The sequence below is a fragment of the Ilyonectria robusta genome (assembly GCF_021365365.1).
Source record: "Ilyonectria robusta strain PMI_751 chromosome Unknown BGZ61scaffold_17, whole genome shotgun sequence".
In the NCBI taxonomy this organism is placed as follows: domain Eukaryota; kingdom Fungi; phylum Ascomycota; class Sordariomycetes; order Hypocreales; family Nectriaceae; genus Ilyonectria; species Ilyonectria robusta.
Genome location: NW_025764451.1, coordinates 66,379 through 87,185, shown reverse-complemented (window position 1 = coordinate 87,185; position 20,807 = coordinate 66,379). Strand labels below are relative to the sequence as shown.

Genomic DNA, 20,807 nt, shown 5'->3' with positions numbered 1-20,807 from the left:
CTCATTTAAACACCACCACTATATTCGTGCTTATTATGCTCCGTACATGAGTCCAGGTCACTTGGTTCCCTTTCGGCCCATTTTACAAGATTTCTCTCTTTGGCCGCACCAGTATTACTGAAATGTACACGTCTACTCGACCAGCAAGCAAACCAGAGTAGCATCTTACACAAACAGACACAAAGGGATTTCTTTGCCGACAAACTTTTTTGTTGATCTGTTTAGAAGCACCAATATTCATGAGAACTACAAATAGAAACTATCGCCATCGAGTGAAATCCTCTGACTATCACTGCTGGAACACGGGGCGAGTTCTAATCTCCTCGACGAGCTGGATAAAGTCAGAGTCACCCTCCGCAGCCAACTTCTTGAATTCCTCCGTGTTATCCTTGACCCACTGCTCAAAGTGTCCCGGCTGGAGGGAAATCGTTAACAAGATACGTCCTATTTGGGCTGGGGCCATTGCTTACCATTGGCAGGTGGAAACCGCCTTCTTTGGCCACATCCAAGTTTCCCTTGATATAGATGCCCCTCAATTGCTGCTCACGAGTACCCTTGCCGACGACTCCATCCCAGATGGACTCTAACTTGTCGGACAGGCCCTGCAGCTGTGCATGGGTTCGACCGGCACCGCTTCGCAGACTAACGAAAAGCCGGTTGATCTGGGATGGCTGGCCACCAACAAAGGTGTTTGACAATGGACCCTGAGAGACGTCGATAAATCGGCAGTTGACGATATAGCGAGGAGCGTTGAAAGTCAGGGCATGGTAGTCGGTGATTGCAGTAGCAAGCGCCTGCCTCTGAGTAACACTCAGGCGAATGGCGTGCTCGAATTCGTAAATAGGCATGATGAATGTAGTGTTTAGATGCAACGGAACAGGGTTAAGCAGTATGATATGTGTGAATAGTTTCCTTGTACGCTTGTCAAAAGCCTTTATATGAATGTGTCATGCACAGAGTGGGGAGCGATCAGATGTGATGACAAATTTAGGGATAGCACACACAACACTGGAAGCAAGGCTAAGATCGGTCCAACGGATGGTCACTCTGGCATTGGGCCCTACCCGAGGTGGAAGACGACACCGATATCGCAACGCGTCGTTGTCAAACTGCCGGGTATCTGGCAAGGAACAGCCACAAGTGCTGACAAATTTAACAAAAGGGCGCACCTTATCGTAGTACGAGGGGCAATGGCTCGCTTGTGAGAGAGCCTGACCGGGGTTAGTAGCGTAGCACATGACAGATTTAACGCCCCAGGATTCTGTGTGAGTGGGGATGGAGGCGACAAAGTCTCAATCGGCACAAGACATGAGTCGACAAAGTTGCCAGACTTGAGCGGGGTATGTCGATTGAGCACCTTTCCAATGGCGAATTTGACATGCAGGGCGCCATGTCAATGATCGACAGACGGGCGTAATACCCCTCAGTTGATCTAGACCCTCGGCTCTCGGTCAAAGAGGTGCGCCGGCATGTCCGAGCAGTCCGATGACAAATTTAACTGGTCTTCATGGTGCTAAAGGTCTCCTGGTTGTGTTTCATTTAGACTGTAGCAAGCGGTGGACAAAACGGGTATCATCGGGGAGTACAGTGGCATATCCACATTGCGCAAAATGAGACTCAGGGCGCGTTAGCGGTAGTAAACTGCACCACTCATCAATAAGACTAGAGTAACATCACCATTGAGGCTATCATCAACTGCCATACGTGTCTCGCAAAATTCACGGTTTCACGCAATCTGTCGCGTAAAAATGGCCTTCAGCAATGCTGCTAACAACGGCGGAGATGTTGCAGCGCTCGACCACTCCAAACTGGCATTCCACCTGACCACTCCCATGCCCACAAACCCAGCGTCGGATCTTAGCCAAACCGGCTGCACCGACCATATGCTGGTCTGCCACTGGAGTGAAGCCAGTGGCTGGGCGGCTCCTGAGATTCGCCCGTACGGCCCTCTGTCCATCATGCCCAGTGCCAGCGCTCTCCAGTACGCTACGGAGTGCTTTGAAGGCATCAAAGCCTACCGCGGCGATGACGGCAAACTGCGTCTCTTCCGGCTTAACCTCAACTGCAAACGCATGCTCAAGTCCTCGACCCGCGTGGGCCTGCCCGCGTTTGATACCTCGGCCCTGGAAAAGCTGCTCCGCGAATTTGTCGTCCTGGAGGCAGAAAAGTGGCTTCCCCGAGACCGAAAGGGCGAGACATTGTACCTGCGGCCGACTCATATTGGAACCACAGCTGCACTCGGGGTTCAGAAGCCTCAGCACTCTACACTGTACGCCATCGCCACCCTCGCCCCCGGCTTCAAGACGAAAAGCGGTGGCATGACTGTCGTCACATCACCGGCAGATTCTTGTCGAGCGTGGCCAGGTGGCTTTGGAAGCGCCAAGCTCGGTGCGAATTACGGGCCAACGCTTGTGGCTCATGCCGATGCGACTGCCAGAGGCTTTGATCAAGTTCTGTGGCTTTATGGTGCCCAGGAGTACGTCACTGAGGCAGGAGCTAGCAATTTCTTCGTCGTCTGGAAGACGAAGGAGGGCGAGACTCAGTTGGTGACTGCTAGCCTGAATAACCAGACCATTCTGGAAGGCATTACTAGGCAGAGCGTCATTGAACTTGTCAACCATCGAGCAAAGGATGCCCAGAGCTGGATTGTCGACAATACCGCGCTAGAACCTCTTACGGTTGTTGAGAGAGATTTCTCCATGACTGAGATTCGTGAGGCCATTGCGGAAGGACGGCTGGTGGAGGCATTCGCATCCGGCACTGCGGTAAGGGAATTTATTGTTTACTCTACAGCTTGGAAATCACTAACGTCTTGGCCAGTACTTCATCGCACCACTTAGTCTTATCCACCACCGAAACGAGGATCTCGTCATCCCTCGCGAAAACGGGGATTCTGGATTCTACGCCGCACTGATCAAGGGTTGGCTTAGTGACATTGTGTACGGCCGGGCTGAGCACTCCAACTGGGCCAGTGTAGTCGAGGATGTTTAGACAAGTATATAGAGATGTAGGGCTATTTGGCCAATTCATAGCCGAGAGTGAATTTACATTCGACATTCCCGTTGGGTTTCTGTGCGCGAAGTATTCGGCATGCGTTATGTTGCGTAACACCAGTAGTTCGAGACGGAGACCGTCGGAGGAGAGTCAACGTGAAATTCGTAGCTCGCTAAATTTGATGTACCAAGTTATCAGAGGAATATTCAAGTGAGAAAAGCAAAGTCTTATTGCATCAAAACAAAGCTCTAAAACGCTGGTTACTCAAACATGACGCCCAACAGTCGACTCGATCCCTAGCCCTGACTCACTTCCACAATGCTCAACACTAGATCTACCGATGTAGAAAGGAACACCCCAGTTAATCTCCAATCAGGGCTGACAGCTTCTTCTTTAATTCCTGGAATGACTGCGTCACAATACTCAACTGTGTCCGGGAGGCCTCCAGTTCCAGCTCAAGTCTCCGCTTGTCTGCTCTCAGAGCGTCTGCCTCCTCGACAGCCGCCTTCTTTCCAGCTGCCTCGGCCCTAAGCCGCGCGAGTTCCCCATCAGATGCCCGCGCCATGGAGGCCATTTTTTGCGCCAGACATAGCTCTTTCTGGCGGATTTCTAGCTCTTGGCGCTGTTGGGCCAGGTGTGATTCCAGGTCGGACACTTGGCCTCGTAACGCAGAGGTGGTTTCCAGCTCGCAGTACAATATCCGCAGCGCAGAGTCCACATCAGTGGCCAGAGTAGTAAATTTAGATTTCCGCGCTCGTACAGTCGTACGCGGTAGCGTCTCCAATCTTTCTGCTGCCGACGCGGCAGATGCGGAATCAGCGATACTTAGAAGTGGAGGTGGTGTCGGTCTTGATTGCGCCTGAGATACCGAAGGTGTATTTTGAGTCTGGACTTGGTTGGTTGTTGTTCTTCCTGGACCAGCATTCTGTTCTGGGCGAGACCGACTCTCGGAATCCGGGATATCAGCCTGCTGTGCTGTTTGCGTGTTGACGGCTGACCAGCGGTTCCGGTTTGCGTCTTGTATAGGGGCAAGAACAGGTGATGCTGGAGGAGTGAGAGGAGGCGGTTGGACGTGCCAGTTTCTACCCACGCAAACATCACAGTGCCAGTGTTGAGGGCCTCCTTGACGCGAGGGTGCCCCGTCCGAGGGCTTACACGCTGCATGGTAGGACCTCCGACAGGTGATGCAGTACTCGAGATTATTCGGCTGTTGGCATGTGAAGCACACTGTATCGCGTGGTGCTCCGGCTTCTATGCGGCGCTCGTGTTAATGGCATGAATTTCTGTAGAGGACAGGACTTTCTCACTTTGCCAGGCTCTATATCTCGCCAGTGCCACAGTGATGGGCTCCCCGGGCACGTATTGTGGTACAACGGGCCCATCTTTCTGAGACACCATGGGCGTTGAAGTTACGGCGTTATTTTCCACTGCTTCATGTGTTGGCAATTCCGGCACAGCAGCCGTAATAGAATCGCTCACGGCCTCGGGCCCAGCGCGGCGACTCCGCGTGGTGGGTGTTTTGAGCCGTGGACGCTTCGCGGCAGGCTCGCCACCACTGCGGCTGTTCCGGTCACCCGAGACAGCAGACATGAGTGCAAAATATATTAACTAGGTTGATTGTGGGCGCTGCAGTTGATATCTCGGACGAAGACACAACAGATGCACCACGGCTTGCGGCGAAAAGGAGAAGGGAAGATGAGGACCGTGATGCAATTTTCCACGCCGTCACGGGCCTGATTTGTAATTTTCCGGAGGTGTAAGTGCTGACTAAGATCCAATCGCCGTCTCCGAGTCCGAACCTCCGAGTCACCTGACCACCCGCCTCTGTGAAAGCGCCGGTAGTAGGCATTCACTTTCACTCAGAACCGGGGAAATCACAAGAAGATCTGAAAATAAATAACGGCTTTGTCTTAAGATATGGGTGGTACGGAATCACATGGATTGTGTTAAGCACATAGGTTCCCCAGAACGCGTTTATGCAGCAAATACGTGTCCGGTGAGAGGTCACGCGCCAGGGTTGTTTGACGCTGCACCATTCATCTGTCTCTGGTTTTCGCATCTTTTCATGCAATGTTCTTTTTAATTTCTTCCAAAAGTAAACGGATTGGATATCCACACCCGTCTTTGTTCAGAAATGCGTTGTATAAACACCTGTGGAGGGTAAGCCTTGCCATAAATTGCACAAATGGGGAAGTATTTAGCAATACTTGTTTGTATCATTTTGAGTTGTTGCTATACTAGTTTTATGTATCTCCTTTCCTCGCTATTTTTGTGTCTTGTTCTTTCTTCGGTACCAAAGGACAACCATACCCGCGCATCGTTACATTGAATTATATGTCTTGGTCACTTTTCGGTACTAAATCTCGTTGTTTTGACAATAGCTCTTGTACCAAGCCGTTAGATTTCTTGTAGACTCCGTCCAAAATTCCGCGTCACAGTTCTGAGAGATACCCCTGAAGCCAAGTAATACTTGATCACGTGCGATCTTCTCATCATCTCGCAATGCTTGCCGCAACGTCTCCGAATCTCTGACTAGTTGGAGCTTGGTAGGGTCGTTGGCAAAGATTGTGCTTTGGATGGCATCGTCTGCGTAGTATGTGAGCTCGTGCTGGCTAAACACCTTTCGAAATATCTCGTGATATGTCTGGGAAATCCAATGAAAAACAATATCACTGTCTCTGACCTGAGGTGTAAAGGCATGGAATCTGTAACCTTCTGCGTATTCCTTGTCCCGCTTCTCCTGCTTAGAGATCTGCTCAGCTAAGGTAGTTATAAACCGGCTTAGTTTATACCAACAGACCATACCATGCTGTTCAAAGGTTAGCCCACCAGCCTGCTTGCGTAGAACATCAATTTCCCGGGCCGCACCGACGAGTTGACGAAACGCTTTTTGCTCCATTTCGTCAATAGCCTTGAACTTAATCAGCAGTTTGACTTTCTCATCCAACGTCTCGACATCTTGGTAATAAAGATCGGGATGAAAAAAGTTATTGAATGTAACCTCCACAATTGACACAGGAGAAGTTTCAAACCTCCAATGATGACCGAGATAGGATAGTTTCCCATCGTCCCACCAACCATCCAACTGTTTAGGCCTCTGGTGACTTCGAGAGGTCCAATTGAAATTTCGACGACTGAATTGGGTAAGAAAAGACTCTAGGATAGAGGGCGGAAAGCGAGCAAGAAAGGCCATTGAAAACATCCCTGGCGGAGCATCGATGAGTCCAGGTAGGCTTTCTCTCCAAAGGGTTTGTGTGTAACGATGTAGATCTGCAGGGATCACGGCTCCTCTATTGCAAAGAAATGAGACGAGTTTAACCACAGCATTAATTCTATTGTGGTCTATCCCCTTGATTAGAAGTTGCGATAATAAATGGTGTAGAGGAGGCTTAGAGGGAGGGTGATGTGGCCCAGGTATCGCATTAGCGCTTACAAAAGGACCCTGATACCATCTAGGATGCGAATCCATGTTGACATCAGCGCCCTTATCGAGCATCCATTCTATGGTATGATAAGTCGCTTCCATTGAGATACCATCCACATAATGGCCACCGAGATTGACTGGGAGATAATGTTCTATAAGGCGTACTAGCGGGGTTTGACGTCGAGAGTATCGTAAATTTTTCAGACACGGATCATCGTAGGTGCGATCCATTTTCCAGGCGGTATTAAGCGGCGAAACTGAGGAGTCGACAGTCTTCTGAATCGCCTCCAAGTCCTGAGAATTGAAAGATGGTCGACGAGGAGGGTCTGGATATCGTGTTTTCATAACACGCTCTTGTATTATGTAGAAGAACCGGGTTGATGTTAGGGCGAAGTTCATGATTCCAGCCTCATCGAAGACAGCGTGGTCAATAACCTTTTGGATAAGTTCTGGAGGAAGGTTAAGCAGGTTGAACGTGCTGTTTCCTTGACCAGCTGGAGTGTGCGGGCTGCACGTGGCGTCCATATTGTTGGTGACTTCGTGGATTGCGTAAGATGATTAGATGTTGCGTGACACCTCTGGTGAGCTATCGAGAGACGACAAATTTATTATGTGCCAAGTTACGATTACTTATAGTATAATTATCTGAGTCTTACGAACAAATGCACTTACTGACGTCTTCCTGATGACACCGAACACAGATAGACATGTGTCTAATGAACTGAGAGAAACGTGTCGATTAAAGAAGATTGTGGATAAGCTGCAAACACAGCCGTATTTTTCTCAAAAAGAAAAGGAAAGGAAAGGGGAACGGACCTTTGAGAATGTGGAACACTGGCTTGGGTTTGGGCTTGTTCATTGTTGTGTCCTATTCTACCTACCTAATGAAAGAAGCTTGCAACGGCCATATTTCGTTGTTCCTTCAAGCTCAATGAACAGTAGCGAGCGGGGTCGATTATGTTTGGGGAAAATTTGATTTGTGAACGTAATTGATAGTTTAACTGTCTCCGTCTAGGTATTCTCCAGCTTCAACCCGCTGGCAAACCTGCTTGAGAATCTTTCCGCCATACTCAAAGTCACACAGATCTAGATAAACCGTGGCAGATAACCGCGCCCAGAGAGAATTTGAGAAATAGAGAACGTTTATGAACGTATTATAGTCCTCCGTAAACTTTTGAAACATAAAGTTGATGATGGCGCCGACGTCTCTGGCTGGAATGCCCTCAGTCGAGGCCGATTTTTCACTTCGAACCTTGAGAGGTAGGCGGACGTTGGCGAACCCGACTCGTTTGTCTAGAGCCGTCGGCAGCGCATCTGTGCCTAGAATCTCGGCGACTCGCTTTTCACCAGCAAGGGCTAGGTTGACGCAGTATTCTCTGATAGCCTTTTCCCCTCCACAGACGGTGCGGCGAAATTCCAGGGCCGCAGGAATGCACAGTATAGGGGCTGTGTCAATCGTTCCAGTGTACTCAAACTGCGCAACAAAGGCGTTCCGAGCTTTGGATGGATTGGGGTTGAAATACGCCGACTTGTTTGTTGGCAGCGGCACAAAGCCGTGGGAGGTCGGGATGGATGATCGCATCAGGTGCTGATTCCGAACGGCAACATAGAATACTGCACATGCGCGAGGGATAAAGAGCCACCTGAAACAAGAGTTAAAATCTGCATTTGACAGAAGGAAAGGGGATTAAGTTACTTGTGACAGTTGGTCACTAAAAAGTCAGGATCAAGTTCTTTAATGTTCAGATCAATGAAACCGATCCCGTGAGCGCCATCAATGACACTGAAAATGCCTTCCTGACGACAGATTTTCGTCAGTCGCTCAAAGGGCATTCGCACACCCGGCATGCTCATGACAGTGTCAAAGATTGCCACCTGGATGTGTCCAGCGTGCTCCTTGATGCACTGCGTGAAGCGAGAGATGATTTCCTCTTCTCCGTCCTGCACAGGGTCATAGTCAATTTCGACGCCGCAGACGGGGGTAGTTTCGACAAGGTAGTCGACGGTTTTTCCAATGGCACCGTAGACGCCCGTGAAGTATGCGATTTTATCCCCTGGCTGAAACTCCAGGTTCCGCAGGACCGTGTTGAGACCAGTAGTCGCGTTCGGCACCAAGACTGTCCCGTCAACGTCGGCATTGATGAAATCAGCGACCTGCTGCCGGATCTCGTCCAGCACCTTCGGGAATGTGAAGCGAATGAACTTGTCGGGACGAGCTTCGGCTTCCTCCTGCCAATGGCGCAGTGCATCCCTGACAGGGCGCGGGTGAGATCCATAGGCACCTCGCGTACAAGTTAGAGGGCGGACTGGGTGTCTAACATGTAGGGTAACTTACCCTGGTTGAGATTGACATGGTCGTCCGCAAAGAGGAAATGCGTGTCTTTGACCTCTCTTCCCAGGGCCATGGTAGGTGAATTAGGCATGATGGGTACGTAGTGGTGCTGCAATAGGCGAGCAGAATATCCTTGCCAACCTCGGTAGGCACTGAACAACTGTTAAATCCTTGCTGGGATTTTAGCCGATTGATTGGAATCAGTGGCCTCTGGTCAGGCTATGGACGTGGATGGCGGTGACCCTCCATCACCACTTGATGACCAATTTACGAATCTAGCGCGGGAATGCCGGCTGACAAATTTGTCATTTGCAAGGCGTAGCGATATCGGCGATTGTCACAGCAAGGGCGTAAGTAGTTCAGGGGCAATCTTTCGAGTCAGTCGGTCCGGATATTCTCGGCTTGGTTGGATACACCAGCTATTAACCCCTCAATCGTGACATCAACGAAAATGGATTAAGGTCTGGCCAGTCCCACTCGGGATAAGCCGATTGATACGAGCGGGGAAGACTGTGATGACAAATTTAGCCATGAGGGCCTCTCGTCTTGGTATATCTCTACTCTCCCCTTCTCGAGGCATCAACTCGTCACTGCAAGCACTCGTCTACCGAAGAAACCACACCAAATTATCATTCCAATCCATTTCAGCCATCATGTCCAAGCAGCCCATCTCTACCGACAAGGCTCCTGCCCCTGTCTCCCTGTTCTCCCAGGCCATCGTCCGCAATGACATGGTCTACTGCTCCGGCATGGTAGGCCTTGACCCGAAGACCAACAAGCTTGTTGATGGCGGGGTCACTGGCCAGACGGTTAGTGGAGATGGTCTTACTACGTGATACGACATGCGTTATTTGCTGACATCTTCACACCCCAGACTCAACTTCTGCACAACCTCGCCCAGGTCCTTGAGGCCTCTGGATCCAGCTTGGATAATGTCCTCAAGATGAACGTCTACATTCTCTCCATGGACGAGTTCGGAGCCATGAACGAGGGATATAAGCCCTTCTTCCCTGGCGTGCTGCCGGTGAGTATACAGTCGTTGAAGTGAGACGAGAAACTAATAAGACCTCATAGGCCCGCACCTGTGTCGCTGTAAAGCAATTGCCTGTTGGAGCTTCGGTTGAGATGGAGTGCACCGCCTTCCGTTCGTAGTTTACAGTCTCGACTAGTAGATGGGGATACCGGTGTTGCTGAGCTACGAACATCTGATAAACTTATTCCTTTACCCCCCCTGCTCCGTGACTAGCCTTCTACGATCCGTCAGCCCCACGTAAGATAAATGCATGTAAATATTAAATGCACGTATGCCCGTATTAAAAACTTGGTTTGTAGTCTTCATCATCATATTCTGGCCACAATTACTTCTGGCACCAAAGGAATATACCACCAATGCAGTCTGCGATACTAAAGTGGCAGCGAAATTTGGCCGGAAATGTGACTGGCGGCCCAGCAACTGCGAAACAAGTGTAAATTCGGAGTGCAGATATCATTTAGGCAATTGCTTGCACACAACAGAACAAAAGCAGTGGCGAGAAAGGCCCGAATCTTTCTTTCCCTGCCTAGCGGCGCAATCACTGCCCTGAAGAGGAATAGCCTTGCATTGCCTTTCCACATCAGGTTCTTACTACCGCGATAACCCAACATGACACGGCTCCAAGATCCACGTCGCCACCCCAAGCCCCCATATTCACCGCCTCTCAGTACCCTCCTGCTTAATTGGTAATAATCACGGTGTAGTAAAAGGGGAGCTTATGCGTGTCACTCTGCGGGACCGCAAAATTGTCCCACTACTGACGTGTCCAAGGGCGTAGCTAACGACATTCCTTAGTAATTTAGAACTTTATGGAACCACCCTTTTCTTTCAAAGTTCTAGAACGCTAGAAAAAGAGCTAAGCCCCTTAACCTCGGTTATGACCCTTAATATCAGATAGCACATCCTCTCATTATTACAGCCCGCGTTCGCCGACTTACACCCGGTCGTCCCACTTCTCCGCCTATCAAAAATCGTCTTTTATCTTACCAATTTCAACATGCCTCCAAGCAGCTTCCTAGACGACTACAGCGAAGGCGCACACCCGCAAATTCTCGAGAAACTGCTCGAGACAAACCTCTCGCAGCAGAAACCCTACGGTGACGACGAGTACTCCGAAAAGGGCCAAAGAATGCCTACGAGAGAAATTGGAGTCTCCTGATGCCGCGATTTATTTCGTTGCGAGCGGCACTCTCGCCAACATTATTTCCATCGCAAACTGCTTACGCCCGCACGAGGCCGTCATCTCGGCGAGCACTGGGCATATCTTGGTCCGAGAGACCGGCGCAATCGAGGCGATAGGACACAAAATCATCGTCGTCAACCAAGAAAACGGAAAGTTGACACCCGAAAGCATACAAGATGCCCTGAACAAGAACGCACACTACCCTCATATGGCGAAGCCCCGGCTGGTATACATCTCCAATGCTACGGAGGTGGGCACTATCTACACCAAGGCCGAATTGACTGCCATCTCTGATCTGTGTCGGAAACGGGGTCTCCTTCTCTTCCTTGATGGCGCTCGTCTCGGAGCTGCCCTGTCAGCGGCGAAGAATGACCTCACACTGCCAGACCTGGTTCACTTGACAGACGTTTTTTGGATTGGCGGCACGAAGGTAGGCATGCTTCTTGGCGAAGCGATTGTTATCAACAACAAATCTCTCGCAGAAGACTTTGCGTTCCACATCAAGCAACGCGGAGGCCTCCTCGCCAAGGGCCGGATTCTCGGGGTCCAGTTTCTGGAGATGTTCCGTTCCACCCTCTACTTTGACTTGGCGAAGCACGCCAACGAAATGGCACAGCTCCTGTCCTCTGGACTTGCGGAGGCGGGACACAAGTTGGAGGCTGAAACGGAAACTAATCAAGTATTTGCTATTCTGCCAAATGCCTTGATTGCGAAGCTTCAAAATGAGTTTCAATTCTATGTCTGGGAAAAGGTTCCTGACGACAAGGCTGTAGTTCGGCTGGTCACTTCATGGGCAACAAGCAAAGAGCAGGTCGCCGCTTTCATTAAAAAGTTGTAAGGCTAGAATTTCATCATAGAATTATTAAAGCGATTTGAAATAGATATATACACATAATAGCCCATAACCATTCTAACTTCAGGGAAACTCGGAGTAATAAATTTGAAGGTACGTAATAAGGGATCATGGACTAGTCGTCTTCTGTATCTGGTCTTGGATGCCCTCCGGACATGTCTATCAGTCTAGATCCGTTACCTTTACTCCAAACTACTGGTTCCATAGCAAGGTCACTCGATTGAGGATGAAAGACGCTCGTTAGTACACGTCCGACTGAAACCTGCTTGAGATTCTGCTTCATCCCGCCTAAGCTGGCGTTGCCGAATGCAACTGATAGCACGACAACAACGAAGACGAGAACGATGAGTAAGACAACAATGAATGCCGGAATGGCAAACGGCCAGCGGTACTTTACCCTGTGGACAGTCGGGTGTATGTTGATGGTCGCTGCTTGGTCTGGCTCCATGTTGCGGGACCCAAGAACACCCTTGGACCCAACAAGAGCCGATGCAGCAATGTCAGTCCACAGGAATTGAATGATCTTAGGCATCGTTGTTGCCGAATTCGAAAGTTCTTTCCACCGCATCCAAAGACTCATACTGCCCTCAGCCGTGTAGTCTATGCCTGTCCAAATTGAGCCTGCGTTCAGGCGTATGGTTTTATACGCGGCGACAGGCAAGATTGCTCCAGGGAGATTCCTGATTGGTGTCATAGCACCCAGACTGTCAACCACCACCTGGGGTAGATATAAAGACGGAGCCCGAATGGTGCTGATATTTTGGAAATCTTCAAACGCTGAATCGACAAGACCCCAGATGGGTTCGAATTGCTCAAGGGTGAAGAATGAGGCTTCCATACCCCATAAAGGCATTTCACTCTCGTCTTGATACTTCTTCTCTTGCAAATCCTTGATAACCAAGCCTTCGAGATCGTCGTTAGTGCCGTTGTGGAAGAAGTGGACTGTCTTGATGGTGGCCTTGACAGCTGATGCGCATGAATAAACTGGCGTGGACCATTTGCTCCCCTCGTCAAAGATATTTGCGGGACCGGCGTCGACTCGTGTAGGGACTCCTTGCATGAGTTGACACATAACGTACGTGTTATTCAGCCTGGTGGTGGGATCCGGCCACTTGTGCGTTGCATTGAAGGTCCAGCCCTCACACAAGTCCTCTAATTCAGAGAAAGTTAGTTACTTAGAATAGTAGCCCAAGGTGTTGAGAAAACTCACGCGCATCTCCGAACCAAGTCTCGTTGATTCCCGAAGGATTGTCGTACAGTCTGTCTCCACTGAAGAAGACGCTCACGCCAATATGGACACCAAACTCGTCGCTGAATTGCAACTTCTGGAAATTTTGCATCTCAACACTAGAGTCCGGGATGCGGATTTTGAACGTTTGATTCAACTTGGAGTCGATCCGATCGTAGGCTTTGGTGCCTGCCGTCTTATTGGTATTGTCCGTGATGTTCATAAAACCCATAGTCAACCCGTTTGCGAGCCATGCTGCCTGGTATGCTCTCATTCTGAGGTCTGGCGCATTGATACCGACCCTTGAGTCGTTGCGCGGGTCGGTAGTATTCATGTTGACAAAGCCGCCGCGGTCGGTCAGAACCATCTCCGAAATGTAAAACCCACTGACTCCGCTCGATGTTGTTGTAGCTGTCCAATCGACGGTGACATTCAGATCAACGCATTGGACGTCAGGTTGGAGGAAGAGGAGGTCTTCAGACCATGTAGCGCCTCTGGTGTAATCGATGGGCAAGGTATGGTTCCTAAACCCAATTCCGCCAGTCTTTCCATCGACTATGAGACCCTCAACAGCTCGAATGTTATCGTTGAGAGCGAACGACTCCAGGAAACGAAACCGTCCACCTGGGATCAGATTCCCATTATCCCGGTCTAGGTCATAGTACGTCGATTCTTGTCGCCATTCAATGTCGAAGAAGTTGGATACCGTCGTACTCCGGTTCTTTGTTCCGCTCATGTAGATGTCATGAAGAATCTGAGGAACAGTACTGTTAATTTCGGTGTTCGTGTCGCTGAAAGTACCACTGCTATTCCGGGTATAGGTCAGTGTGTCGGAAGTGTAAGGACATGGCGCGGGACACAACCGGTAGTGGCATCCCCGTGTAAAGGTCCTGTTGCCTCGAGGTGAAGTTCCTTGGGCAAAAGCACTCGAATCCCGAACATAATTGAATGACGCGGGGGTGAATTCGTTGTCGGTCTCGTCCTGTTCATACAACCCTAAAGGCGTCACGATACCGGCAACAGAGACGAAGAAGGCAATCAAAGGCACGGCTATTGCAATCAGTGCCACTGATTTACGGACTCCAAGGTTCTTAGACGAGTCGGCTTGGAGGAGAAATGGCCAGTAGGAGTTTTGCAAAAGCCTCCCCGCAACAGTCCTGCAACGATATTAGCAGAGACAATATGGCGGGGTGGTCTTGCATTCACCATGTCGCAGCCGTGGTTCGATCCCTAAGCTGGCTAGAAACAAGAAAAGTAATCGCAGTCGGGAACCAAAGTTGGGCTAGAATAGTTGTTAGGGATTGTATAGCGCCGTTGGAGGTGTCTTAGTGCATGTAGGCGTACCTGATACGATGCCAAAGGCAATGAGACCAGCCACATAACCTGCAGTCCACTCAACCATGATGATTCATAGCGTGAGTTATGTCCCTCAAAGCTGTCGAGAAGACTCGAGGCTTCAGTTGGGGCTGATGATGGGGCTTAAGATGGGCGAGCCCGACAACAAACAAGGCATTTAGGCTATCCGGGGGACCCTGGCCAACCTTGGATACGAAATTGACGATCTCATGTTCCAACTTGGATATGCCTGCACTCCAACGGCGCTGCTGCAGTTGAACCGTCTGCTATTCGTGGCTAGTAGCCGAGCTGAAATGACGTGCCCTGTTCGTGCAGCTTTACGCGTAGCAGACCCAATAACTAGAGAGCTTGGCGCCAAGGGATGAAACGGTCTATCATCTGACGGGAACCCCTGGCATTCTTATCGGGTCAGCCTTGCCACCCTCACGCCAGCTGAGCAATCGCCGAGGCAGACATTGCCTTATATTAATTCCATCCCGTGAGCCGTGAACCATCTTGCAGTGGCCTCTTGAGCCATCATGCCGAACTCACGGAGACTCCTGCTGGCCGGCTTCGGCCTGCTCGCGCTGGTTTCGGGCCTCACAGACGACAACGTCGGCTACGAATTTTGCGAAGGCGATGGATCGATCTGCGAAGCATTTGACGGCCTCGATCGCACTTGCAATGAAAAGACCGGCAAGGCGTATTACAAATGCACCTGCGAGTCGGGATTAGTTCCCGTCAGTAACGCGTGAGTGCCAGCTCAAGGCCTTACTGTAGGCCGACTACTACACGAGTCGCGTTATTAATGATGTGTTTTCCTAGATGTGACAACTGCCAAGACTATTTTGGAGACATCACCTTCGATCTAGACGACTACTACTCATCCATCTGTGCAAGCGACGGTTATACCATCGCTCCGATGCCTTCAAGTATCTTGTCGTCGCAAAAGGCACGCAACAAGACGATGGAGGTCCCAGAGTATACGCAAACGAGCACCTTCATCAACACCTTTACCGCAACACCTGGATTTGTCTCACCTTACACCACAACACTTCCTGCGCTGTCATCCATCACTCTACCAGCATTGGCATCGGCAACTGAACCTAGTTCCAACGGCTGTGATCAAAGCAATCCACACCACATAGCCGCTATTTGTGTTGCATTTGTAGCTGGGTTGATGTATCATCTATGAGATCACCATATCTATCCTACGAATGCCAGAATCAGAATCTCTCGGGCCCATTCTTCAGAGCGGGTGTCTGGTCCATGGGTTCAAGCTCATCCCTTTCTCGCATGCCAGCGATGGCGTCGATATTATCGGTCTTGATATGCATCGGTGTTCCAAACCAGACTTTGTGGCCGATCTAGAGCGTGAAGAAGATCGGGTGTGCAATGTAGGCATAATAAAGTCGTTCGTGTTCTAATTGACACTAGTAAAGAGTTTGAACTCGCTCGTAACGGTCCGAAAGCCGATGGTGACCTTGATAGCCCAAGGTGTATAGCTGTAAGTGAGTCCTTTAGGGCAAAGCCTCGAGGAGACCTTTGTGTCGCATAGCTGGGCGAAAACGCAATTAGGCGATTGTCTAACGGCCCACGCGACGAAGCCTGAAATCGTAGAAATGCCAACAAATTAGTCTAAAACAGCAGATCCGGAGCGTGAATCGTTTAGAACAGTCAGGAGCATGATTAACCAAGTGAATAATGTACCGACCCAGAAGACGGCAACCCGGGAGACGCCACGTTTGCCAAGATGGCGAACCAAAACTCAGCATCGCCATGGCTATCCCGTTCAAACTCCCTACCTCGACCAAACTCCTGTTCCTTCCGACATTCCATTACTGCATCATTTCCCGAGCATATGCTATTAATTTGATATTGTCGACAGGGCCCTCCGCTACGGCTTTTCCCTTGGAAGTCCCGCTCCAAATTGGCGCCGATGACGTGACTAACTCGTCGATGACAAGATTACCAGTCTACGTGAGTACATGAGGCTGCAACTAGGAACTTACACTAACGCTGTTTTCACCAGACAGCAGACCAAATTCAGGACGATGAGATGCCACCACGGTACAAGAGTGCCGACTGAGTTACGGTAATTGAATCACCATAGTAACAATTGTTACCCGTTTGTTTCCTTCTGTCGCCGACCGGGCCCAAGACATCCTGGTTGACATTCCCGATTTGGCTCGCCGGATGAGTCGTTGGTATTTATGCTTTCATTGGCCTACTGCTCTTCAAGGCCCGGTTTTTTATTCCTGGTGGCACTCTTAAGCGATCGATGAGGTCTCCGATTCATTCCCAAAGCATCTCGGTTATCACACCAACGCCGTTGTCACCATGTCATCTTTCGATACATCAATTGTGCAGTCGGAAAGGCTGTTTCCAAGAACAAAGTCAACCTCGGAGCAGGCGACAGCACTCTCACTGTTGGACGCCACCACGGCCAACTTTGCGCTCACCAACGCCATTTGGCTGTTTGAGCGCCCTGAGCTTGCCGATGATGAGAACTTCAACCTCGAGGACCACTTTCGCCAGTCACTCCGGGTTGCCCTCGATGCCTATCCTCAATGGTGTGGTCTTATTAAGGCTATCACCACAGTCGACGGTCACGTTCAAGACGAAGCGAAGAACTTCCCTCCTCATTCCCAACGCTACGGCCGTGTCTATGTTCACTACGGAACCTCACAAGATCAAGGAGTAGAGTTTATCACTACAAAAAGCTCTGCCACCCTCGACGTACTATATACAGCTTCGCGCACAACGGAGCAGCCACTGTGGGATCGCCAGAAAGTTCTGCTCAAAGACTTTGTCCCATCGACGCCTATTGCCAGCGCGCTCAAACCAAATGAACCCAACGATGTGGGAGTCTGTGCACCTCTCATGGCCATCCAGATCACACAGTTGGCGTGTGGAGGATTTGTTCTCGCAGCCAAGATCACGCATCCCTTGGCAGATATTTCGAGTCTGATTTGCTTTGTCAAAGACTGGGCTCGAGTCAGTTGTCTGACTCTTGCTGGAGAGCCTGAGCCTGTCTTGAGTCCAACGTTTGATCCGGCCCGATTGGACACTTTGGCAGCGGGCGATATCAACGCCGGCAAGCCAGAGCCCGCCATTGTTCAGCAAACGGAAGGCTTGCCCTTACACCGGTACGACTGGTGGGCACCGTCTCCAGATGCCCCCTGGCCGACCAACATCCCCAACGTGTTCCAAGTCGATGACCTTGCACCGGCCGGTAAAGTTATGCCCTGGTCCGAGTGGGATGTCAGTGCCCCCGTTTCCAACTATATCGTGCACTTGGATCACAACCAAGTCGAGTTTCTCCACAACCAGGCAAGTGAAGACGGTTCTTATAAATGCAGTCAGCATGATGCTGTGGTGGCTCATATCTGGTCGTGCATCATCCGCGCTCGCAACTTGGGAGAGGACACCGGTCCAGTTCACTGTGATCTCGTGTACGGCGTGCGCCCAACATTGCAGCTTGGCGACACCTTCGTGGGTTCTCCAGTTATCATGATCAATGTTGAGATGTCGGGCGCGGAGGTGGCAGCCACCACAGAGTCAGGCGAAAATGAGAAAACCACGGTCCTGAAGCCCATTGCTCGGCGTGTACGCGAGACAATTCGCAAAGTCGGTCAGTCAGCGAATTTGGCTGCACACTTGCACAGGTTGGCGTATGAAAAGTCACCTCAGCGGCTATGGCAGGCGTTCCTAGGTCGGCGTCATATCCTTGTAACCAGCTGGGCCCGCGCCGGCATATATGAAGTTGATTTCGGTTTGGGTTCCAGGATCCGTTATGCAGATGGCGTGGTTCCGGACATGGACGGGAATATTCTCATCAAGGAGGCGCCTCCATCCAAGGACACCGCATCTGGCTCGTCGCAGTCCTGGACAGAAAACGGGGTCGATGTCTCAGTTCATATTTGTGAGGAGGACATGCAAAGGTTCATACGAGATCCCTTGCTGCTTCCAAGATGTCGCAGTCAAAAATGATATATCGATAACTCACCTTGTAGAGAATGAGGATTTGCTGGACTCATTTAGCTTAGGAAATAATAAAAATTTGCCATTGGGTTCAGAATCATCGATCCCTCCGACCAAATACTCTCCTTTCACCTTGGTGATGATTTGCCATCCTTGCAGACGTCTGTCAGTGGGCATGTGAGGGGCGGGGGCGAAAGATTCTCGTAAAGTTCGCTCTGGCGTGGACACCCTTTTCTTACATCCCTCGAACACTACTGGGATCGTGAAAGTAATGTTAGTCGTTGCGATGAAGTGCTTGGAATCTAATAGCAGTAGGCATCGGGGAGGCCTTGATGCATTCGATTATTGTGGTTAGATATTTTCCAGAATTGGAAGCTGATCTCTACGACAAGAGATGCTCCTCTTATATTATATCGCCCAGGATAAAGTTATTACATATGGCATGCATGCTTATTGCATACGGGGAGCAAAGTTATTACCTACAGACAGCAAGGTGATTGTCTACAGGCAACCAGGCTGTTGCCTATGGTTAACTAAGCTAGGGACACAAGGGTAAAAGTGAAAGCCCGAGTATGGGTAAGTGTACATCAACCTTACTATACAAGCCACCGTGTCTTCTAATCTGAGTGTGGAGCTACATGTGTGCCCTATTATTTGTCATTTACATATAGCTTCAACCTATCTGATAGTATTACGTAAATCACACAAGAAAGAAGGTACTTCCTAGCGGTAGCGCCGGTAGGTATGTTAAAGATAGAGAGATGTAAGGGCACGAGCTTTTGAAAGGATGAGACGGAGGAAAATATACGAAATAGTCGCACTATAATTCTACTTACTCAATTATAACCGTCTCACCGATGTTGCATAGAAAGATCTCCTCATCCCACCTAAGCCCGCGTTTTTCACACGCCTCCTTCCATGCCTTTGGTGGTTCCCGCACATCTTCGTATTGGGCACTGAGTCCTCCTCTCACAGTGCCATAATGCATACCCAAGCTCTTCTTGCTCTTGATATCCACGTGGATCTCTATAGAGTCCTCGGGCGAGCAGTGGTCCCCAGACATAAAGGTTCGCGGATTGTAGCAACCAATAGGCAAGAGCGCCAAGTCGAATGGCCCGTATTTCGCACCTATATCCGCAAACACAGGGCATCGTGGTAGTTGGCTTATGTCCTTTCCTGTGGCAATGTCGTCTTCTGTAATAGAGCGGTAGCCTGTGTCTCCGGCGAAATAGAGCCTTTTGCTCGGTGTTGAGCCGAGATCCTCGATAACAAACGAGCACCACAGCATTTTGCAGTCATCCCAAGCGCTTCGTCTACTTGAGTGTTGACTGGGTGTGCATACAAGTTTAAGAGATCCCACGGCTTCGACGACAACCTCAGCCTCATCCCACCAGTCCATCTCCGTGACATGCTCTTCTTGGATACCGCAGCTGACAAACCAGGTCTTAGTGCCCAGTCCACAAACGAAATGCAGGGGTTGCGCCCGTCGCTTGTCAAAGTAGAGAGTATTGATCGCATCCAAGTCCAGATGGTCGTAGTGATTGTGGCTTATGCAAACAACATCTACTTCAGGCACATCTCCTAGCCGGCATGGTGGATCTATGAAGCGTTTTGGCCCAGTAAAACTTGTTGGACCCATTCTTTGACAAAATACGGGGTCGATGAGCATTCGGATACCTCGTTTCTGATCCTGGCTAGGTGTTGTCTCGACGAAGAAGCTGGCATGTCCGATCCAGGTGACTCTGAGGCCATGTTTTCCTGCCCCCCAATCGGGATTCTGGGTCTGAACGAGCTCGCTTTTATCTTCAGGCACTGGCACAAAGTTCCTATCGCGGCCAAATCGCACGCGCAGTATGCTTTCCAGCGAGTGCTTCTGCCGGAATGATGGCCATGGATTCTTGAACTGAGTGGGAGGGTTGCCGATCCAATGATCTGGTGGATTCAGAGATGCGTCTTTGGGACGCGAGGTTACGGTGATGCGAGTAGGCATTGTGTACATGAACCGGATTTAATGGTATAAATGACGACCGGATGTGAAAGGCTCGAGTATTAGCCAGACGTGAGTATGTACTGAGCAGATATTCCAGAACCACGCGAGGCAACACGCAATATATTAGCAAATGTGACCCCGCTTTTCAGCCAACTCGATTATTATCCGCTACTTCCAGATCGGATTCGCTAAAACCTCGCATTCGCTCAAGCATCGCATTCGCCAAAGCAATCGCTTTCAAGAATATGACGCGCACCCTTTGTAACTGATCACTAATCTGAACTTAAATACACAGCAGGTGAATGTGACTCCGAGGGCCCATTAGGCATAACCACCGGAGCGGAATTTAGACCACCCGGATGAAATGCTGCATATGGAAGGTTCGGGCATCGTCGGCACAAACGTCATTGTTAGTTGATAGGGTTGAACAGATTGGAGTCTAATAAAAGTC

General features: G+C 50.1%; 11 protein-coding genes across 11 annotated transcripts; 5 read left to right on the top strand and 6 right to left on the bottom strand.

Moving 5' to 3' along the window:
- Positions 1 to 197: 197 nt before the first annotated feature.
- BGZ61DRAFT_65324 (uncharacterized protein) lies at positions 198 to 1,052 on the bottom strand. Its single transcript, XM_046256954.1, has 2 exons — positions 471 to 1,052; positions 198 to 415 (listed from the first exon to the last, which is right to left on the bottom strand). Exons 1-2 carry the CDS (start codon positions 846 to 848, stop codon positions 290 to 292), a joined length of 504 nt encoding a protein of 167 aa, XP_046100979.1. The 5' UTR covers positions 849 to 1,052; the 3' UTR covers positions 198 to 289.
- A 605-nt stretch (positions 1,053 to 1,657) lies between these two features.
- BGZ61DRAFT_425181 (aminotransferase) lies at positions 1,658 to 3,065 on the top strand. Its single transcript, XM_046243637.1, has 2 exons — positions 1,658 to 2,765; positions 2,821 to 3,065. Exons 1-2 carry the CDS (start codon positions 1,749 to 1,751, stop codon positions 2,989 to 2,991), a joined length of 1,188 nt encoding a protein of 395 aa, XP_046100978.1. The 5' UTR covers positions 1,658 to 1,748; the 3' UTR covers positions 2,992 to 3,065.
- Positions 3,066 to 3,137: 72 nt separating this feature from the next.
- On the bottom strand, positions 3,138 to 4,691 carry BGZ61DRAFT_520041 (uncharacterized protein). Its single transcript, XM_046252429.1, has 2 exons — positions 4,302 to 4,691; positions 3,138 to 4,245 (listed from the first exon to the last, which is right to left on the bottom strand). The coding sequence occupies exons 1-2, from the start codon at positions 4,582 to 4,584 to the stop codon at positions 3,356 to 3,358; spliced, it is 1,173 nt and encodes a 390-aa protein (XP_046100977.1). The 5' UTR covers positions 4,585 to 4,691; the 3' UTR covers positions 3,138 to 3,355.
- Positions 4,692 to 5,350: 659 nt separating this feature from the next.
- Positions 5,351 to 6,943, bottom strand: BGZ61DRAFT_480853 (uncharacterized protein; the record flags this gene model as incomplete). Its single annotated transcript, XM_046249244.1, has 1 exon — positions 5,351 to 6,943. One exon carries the CDS (start codon positions 6,941 to 6,943, stop codon positions 5,351 to 5,353), a length of 1,593 nt encoding a protein of 530 aa, XP_046100976.1.
- Positions 6,944 to 7,383: 440 nt separating this feature from the next.
- Positions 7,384 to 9,171, bottom strand: BGZ61DRAFT_65320 (pyridoxal phosphate-dependent transferase). The gene is made up of 3 exons (XM_046256953.1): positions 8,754 to 9,171; positions 8,115 to 8,700; positions 7,384 to 8,061 (listed from the first exon to the last, which is right to left on the bottom strand). The coding sequence occupies exons 1-3, from the start codon at positions 8,839 to 8,841 to the stop codon at positions 7,416 to 7,418; spliced, it is 1,320 nt and encodes a 439-aa protein (XP_046100975.1). The 5' UTR covers positions 8,842 to 9,171; the 3' UTR covers positions 7,384 to 7,415.
- Positions 9,172 to 9,403: 232 nt separating this feature from the next.
- On the top strand, positions 9,404 to 11,804 carry BGZ61DRAFT_535232 (pyridoxal phosphate-dependent transferase; the record flags this gene model as incomplete). The annotated part of the gene is made up of 4 exons (XM_046254252.1): positions 9,404 to 9,559; positions 9,625 to 9,774; positions 9,825 to 9,894; positions 10,813 to 11,804. 4 exons carry the CDS (start codon positions 9,404 to 9,406, stop codon positions 11,802 to 11,804), a joined length of 1,368 nt encoding a protein of 455 aa, XP_046100974.1.
- A 130-nt stretch (positions 11,805 to 11,934) lies between these two features.
- Positions 11,935 to 14,449, bottom strand: BGZ61DRAFT_358772 (uncharacterized protein; the record flags this gene model as incomplete). The annotated part of the gene is made up of 4 exons (XM_046240999.1): positions 11,935 to 12,971; positions 13,030 to 14,204; positions 14,254 to 14,329; positions 14,392 to 14,449. The coding sequence occupies 4 exons, from the start codon at positions 14,447 to 14,449 to the stop codon at positions 11,935 to 11,937; spliced, it is 2,346 nt and encodes a 781-aa protein (XP_046100973.1).
- A 472-nt stretch (positions 14,450 to 14,921) lies between these two features.
- On the top strand, positions 14,922 to 15,577 carry BGZ61DRAFT_358900 (uncharacterized protein; the record flags this gene model as incomplete). The annotated part of the gene is made up of 2 exons (XM_046241015.1): positions 14,922 to 15,133; positions 15,208 to 15,577. The coding sequence occupies 2 exons, from the start codon at positions 14,922 to 14,924 to the stop codon at positions 15,575 to 15,577; spliced, it is 582 nt and encodes a 193-aa protein (XP_046100972.1).
- A 584-nt stretch (positions 15,578 to 16,161) lies between these two features.
- BGZ61DRAFT_535229 (uncharacterized protein) lies at positions 16,162 to 16,471 on the top strand (the record flags this gene model as incomplete). The annotated part of the gene is made up of 2 exons (XM_046254251.1): positions 16,162 to 16,362; positions 16,415 to 16,471. The coding sequence occupies 2 exons, from the start codon at positions 16,162 to 16,164 to the stop codon at positions 16,469 to 16,471; spliced, it is 258 nt and encodes an 85-aa protein (XP_046100971.1).
- A 190-nt stretch (positions 16,472 to 16,661) lies between these two features.
- Positions 16,662 to 18,695, top strand: BGZ61DRAFT_456336 (transferase family protein). The gene has a single exon (XM_046246504.1). The coding sequence runs from the start codon at positions 16,723 to 16,725 to the stop codon at positions 18,373 to 18,375; it is 1,653 nt and encodes a 550-aa protein (XP_046100970.1). The 5' UTR covers positions 16,662 to 16,722; the 3' UTR covers positions 18,376 to 18,695.
- A 353-nt stretch (positions 18,696 to 19,048) lies between these two features.
- Positions 19,049 to 20,430, bottom strand: BGZ61DRAFT_456335 (N-acyl-phosphatidylethanolamine-hydrolyzing phospholipase D). Its single transcript, XM_046246503.1, has one exon. It carries the CDS (start codon positions 20,363 to 20,365, stop codon positions 19,199 to 19,201), a length of 1,167 nt encoding a protein of 388 aa, XP_046100969.1. The 5' UTR covers positions 20,366 to 20,430; the 3' UTR covers positions 19,049 to 19,198.
- Between the last annotated feature and the right edge of the window lie 377 nt (positions 20,431 to 20,807).

Excerpts from the sequence above, each read along its gene's own strand:
- BGZ61DRAFT_65324 (XM_046256954.1), bottom strand. The coding sequence starts at position 848 with ATGCCTATTTACGAATTCGAGCACGCCATTCGCCTGAGTGTTACTCAG. Across the intron at positions 416-470 it reads GCGGTTTCCACCTGCCAATG|CCGGGACACTTTGAGCAGTG; the intron begins GTAAGCAATGGC and ends ATTTCCCTCCAG.
- BGZ61DRAFT_425181 (XM_046243637.1), top strand. The coding sequence starts at position 1,749 with ATGGCCTTCAGCAATGCTGCTAACAACGGCGGAGATGTTGCAGCGCTC. Across the intron at positions 2,766-2,820 it reads CATTCGCATCCGGCACTGCG|TACTTCATCGCACCACTTAG; the intron begins GTAAGGGAATTT and ends CGTCTTGGCCAG.
- BGZ61DRAFT_520041 (XM_046252429.1), bottom strand. The coding sequence starts at position 4,584 with ATGTCTGCTGTCTCGGGTGACCGGAACAGCCGCAGTGGTGGCGAGCCT. Across the intron at positions 4,246-4,301 it reads GAGATATAGAGCCTGGCAAA|AAGCCGGAGCACCACGCGAT; the intron begins GTGAGAAAGTCC and ends AGCGCCGCATAG.
- BGZ61DRAFT_65320 (XM_046256953.1), bottom strand. The coding sequence starts at position 8,841 with ATGCCTAATTCACCTACCATGGCCCTGGGAAGAGAGGTCAAAGACACG. Across the intron at positions 8,701-8,753 it reads CCATGTCAATCTCAACCAGG|GTGCCTATGGATCTCACCCG; the intron begins GTAAGTTACCCT and ends CTTGTACGCGAG. Across the intron at positions 8,062-8,114 it reads TTAGTGACCAACTGTCACAA|GTGGCTCTTTATCCCTCGCG; the intron begins GTAACTTAATCC and ends CTCTTGTTTCAG.
- BGZ61DRAFT_456336 (XM_046246504.1), top strand. The coding sequence starts at position 16,723 with ATGTCATCTTTCGATACATCAATTGTGCAGTCGGAAAGGCTGTTTCCA.
- BGZ61DRAFT_456335 (XM_046246503.1), bottom strand. The coding sequence starts at position 20,365 with ATGTACACAATGCCTACTCGCATCACCGTAACCTCGCGTCCCAAAGAC.